We start from the raw sequence: 3,597 nt of genomic DNA, 5'->3' as shown, positions 1-3,597 counted from the left end.
GAAGACCAGCAACAGCTTTCAGGGCTGCCACCTTCCGTGTGGGACGAGGAGCCGGACGTGTGCCCTTTCGGAAACAGGCTCTGCCGAGGACGAGAGCCATGAGACGTTCCTCCACTGGGCAATCCCGGGTCCCAAATCCTGTTGTGCCTGTGAAAAGGCTGCCGGGGGATGGTGAACACCAGCAACAGCTTTCCGGGCTGCCACCTTCCGTGTGGGACGAGGAGCCGGACGTGTGCCCTTTCGGAAACAGGCTCTGCCGAGGACGAGAGCCATGAGATGTTCCTCCTCTGGACAAACCCTGGTCTCAGATCCTGTTGTGCCTGTGAATATGCTGCAGGGGGATGGTGAAGACCAGCAAGAGCTTTCAGGGCTGCCACCTTCCGTGTGGGACAAGGAGCCAGACGTATGCCTTTTCAGAAACAGGCCCTGCCGAGGACGAGAGCCAGGAGATGTTCCTCCTCTGGGCAAGCCCGGGCCCCAGATCCTGTTGTGCCTGTGAATAGGCTGCAGGGGGACGGTGAAGACCAGCAACAGCTTTCAGGGCTGCCACCTTCCGTGTGGGACAAGGATCCGGAAGTGTGCCTTTTCGGAATCAGACTCTGCCGAGGACGAGAGCCATGAGATTTTCCTCCTCTGGGCAAGCCCGCGTCGTGAATCCTGTTGTGCCTGTGAATAGGCTGCAGGGGGACGGTGAAGACCAGCAACAGCTTTCAGGGCTGCCACCTTCCATGTGGGACTACCCCTAATTTTGGCTTTAACTAACTTTTACATTTACCCCACACTGTCTTCCCGTAATCACACTATGTTTAATCAAATTATGCTTAACACACTTTTTACCTAAAGCAAGTTCTATATACAATAAGGCACGCTGTTCTAAAAACCTGTCTGAAGGACTCAGTGTCCGCTAGTAATACTCTATTAGTTAGAATCTGTCGGATCAGTGGCTTCAGCACCCGCCAGTGCCGTGCCAGTCGCCATTGGGACAATTCCGGGTCCAGCATCAGTGCGAAGCCATGGCTTGACCCACTTAGCTGGGATCTCCCAGTAAGTTTTACTTCTGCTGATCCGCGCCATTTCCCGGATTCTGGGTCCTTATACATTACCATGATTCCTGTACTTTGTTGCGTCCTTTCTGCCTGTAAAAGTACATGATGCACTACCATTGGTGGGTCTTTGTGATCACCTGTCAATCTAAGATAATTTAGCACAAATAAGTCTTTGGCCAATCGTTCCTCTGGGAGTAAGCCCTGGGTTCCCCCTTTTTGTTTTTGCAGCATGTTCTTTTAGGGTTTGGTTGGCCCATTCGATAATAGCCTGTCCTGTGGGAAGATGTGGAATACCGGTACCATGATGAATTCCCCACAAATTACAAAATCGAGCAAATCGTGTAGAACCGTAGGCTGGGCCGTTGTCCGTCTTAATTTCTTTAGGCACACCCAGTACTGCAAAAGAAGCGTGAAGATGTCATTCAATATGTAAGGCCTTTTCTCCAGTTCGTGCCGTGGCCCACATGGCAGCAGGATAGGTATCAATACACACGTGCACAGAACGACGCTTTGCACCAAACCACGTGACATGGGTGACATCCATTTGCCACAACTGCAATGGCAAAAGACCTCGTCGGTTATCCCCACGGCCCAAGCCCAGCCCTTCCTTTTGACAATCAGGGCAGGCTTTAACGATACCTTGGGCATCAGTAAGTGGTAAGTCAAATTGCTTTGTTAACATCCTAGCGGGTTGGTGCAAGAACGCATATGATTGCCGTGCTTTGTTGAAAACGATCCCTGGAGGAGGCTCCTGTGGCGCTGCAACCAATTGGTCAACTCTGTCATTTCCCGTTTCTCATCTGCACAGTGTTCTCATACCCAAGAGTTCTACCAGAGGGGTCATATTGCCATTAGTGATACCGCAAAGATTCCGCACCCACTGGATATCTCCCACAAGCTTCTGGACATCATGTAACATTGAAATTTCTCATGTTATTTGAACCTTCTGAGGTTTAACATTGCTAGCATTTATGTGCCACCCCAAATACTTCCAAGGTGCTGCCTTTTGCACCTTTTCAGGAGTGATTATTACTCCGCGATGGCTTAAGATGTCCTGCAATTGAGTTAAAATCTCATCCTGTGGCAAGTTACTGAGGTAACTGCTTTCTTACAGGCTCTGATGCCCAGGCCACATACACCTGACGCATCGTGGGGGAATTGCGCATTCATTGCGGTAACACGACCCAATGGTATCTCTTATAGGATTCTGCCTTGTTAATCGATGGTACCGAAAAGGCGAACCGTTCAGCGCCATCTGGGTGCAATCTTTTAGATTTATAATTAACAAATCCCATTCTTCTGGAAGCATAACTGGAGATGGCAAACCTGGCTGCAGGGCTCCCATACTGTGCATCACCACATTCACAGCTCTGAGATCATGTAACAGTCTCCGCTTCCCACTTTTCTTGGGAATGGTAAATATTGATGTATTCCATGGACTAGTAAAAGGAACAACATGTCCCGCTCTCAACTGGTCCTCAACTAACCCTTGTATTTTTAGTAGCCTTTCAGAATTTAGCAGCTACTGATCAATCCAAACAGGTTCATCTGTTTTCCAGTTAATTTTCAGAATCGGCTACCCCTCAGTGACTGCTCCTAAAAAGGATGCGTCACTAACATTGCCTTCATTTGGCTCAATAAATCATGGCCTACGAGGCCAAACAATTCAGTTGGGGTAGTCATGACATAACGACACGTCGTAATGTGTTCACCATCGGGGAACACAAATGTAATTGGTAGCTGACTTACTAAGGTGGCTTGTGTGCCCCCTATCCCTGCAATACCAAAGTTTGGATTGATCGATGGCCATGATGGAGGCCAAATGCATTGTGAAATAATCATAACATCAGCACCTGTATTGATTGTCATCGGTTTCTTGACAACAACTCCATTGGGCCCTTCCAATTGCACTACCTTTTCTGGTTTACCTCTTGTTGTGTCCATGGCAAAGTATACCTGCGGTTTCCCTGTGGAGCCGAATCCACCATCTCCACGTTGTACTTCACCCGGGTTCGGAACACACGACCTGAATGGAACTAATTGTGCTATTCTGGTACCTTTAGGAATAGAAACAGGAGGGATTACAACATGAATCATAATTTTCACAGTCCCACAATAATCTGCATCAATAAGCCCTGGGAGCACCAGAATTCCTTCTAGAGCTGTTGAAGATTGCCCCATTAAAAATGCACTAAGTCCAAACCCCAATGGTCCCTTTATGTTGACTGCGGTTTCCACATCCACTCTGGAGCTTCCTGCGGTGGCGGATCTGGTGGTTGCGAGGCTGCCTGAGGGCTGGCAGCTCAATCCCCTTGCATTCGTGTCGTCGCGCGAGGGGCCTTCGCAGTCGGTGTAAAGTTTCCCTTCTTCCTGTATTCTTGGTGGTATGGTTATCTTTCTTACACTTGTTGCAGCACTTACTGTTAGCAGTACCTGTACATTTGCTCCTAATGTGTCCACGTTTGCCACAGTTAGAACACTTGACCAAGGGTGTCTTACTGGCCTTGTGTTTCTTTGTAGCTCCTTGGAGAGCTGTGGCAGCATAGGCTAC

General features: G+C 48.8%; 1 protein-coding gene across 1 annotated transcript; it reads right to left on the bottom strand.

The window, feature by feature from the left end:
- Positions 1 to 750: 750 nt before the first annotated feature.
- LOC126036736 (uncharacterized) lies at positions 751 to 3,378 on the bottom strand. Its single transcript, XM_049796748.1, has 3 exons — positions 3,003 to 3,378; positions 1,347 to 1,442; positions 751 to 1,136 (listed from the first exon to the last, which is right to left on the bottom strand). Exons 1-3 carry the CDS (start codon positions 3,225 to 3,227, stop codon positions 834 to 836), a joined length of 624 nt encoding a protein of 207 aa, XP_049652705.1. The 5' UTR covers positions 3,228 to 3,378; the 3' UTR covers positions 751 to 833.
- Positions 3,379 to 3,597: the final 219 nt, after the last annotated feature.

The sequence above is a fragment of the Accipiter gentilis genome, unplaced genomic scaffold (genome assembly GCF_929443795.1).
Source record: "Accipiter gentilis unplaced genomic scaffold, bAccGen1.1, whole genome shotgun sequence".
NCBI classification, from domain to species: Eukaryota; Metazoa; Chordata; class Aves; order Accipitriformes; family Accipitridae; genus Astur; species Astur gentilis.
This window is presented reverse-complemented; position numbering and strand designations above follow the sequence as displayed.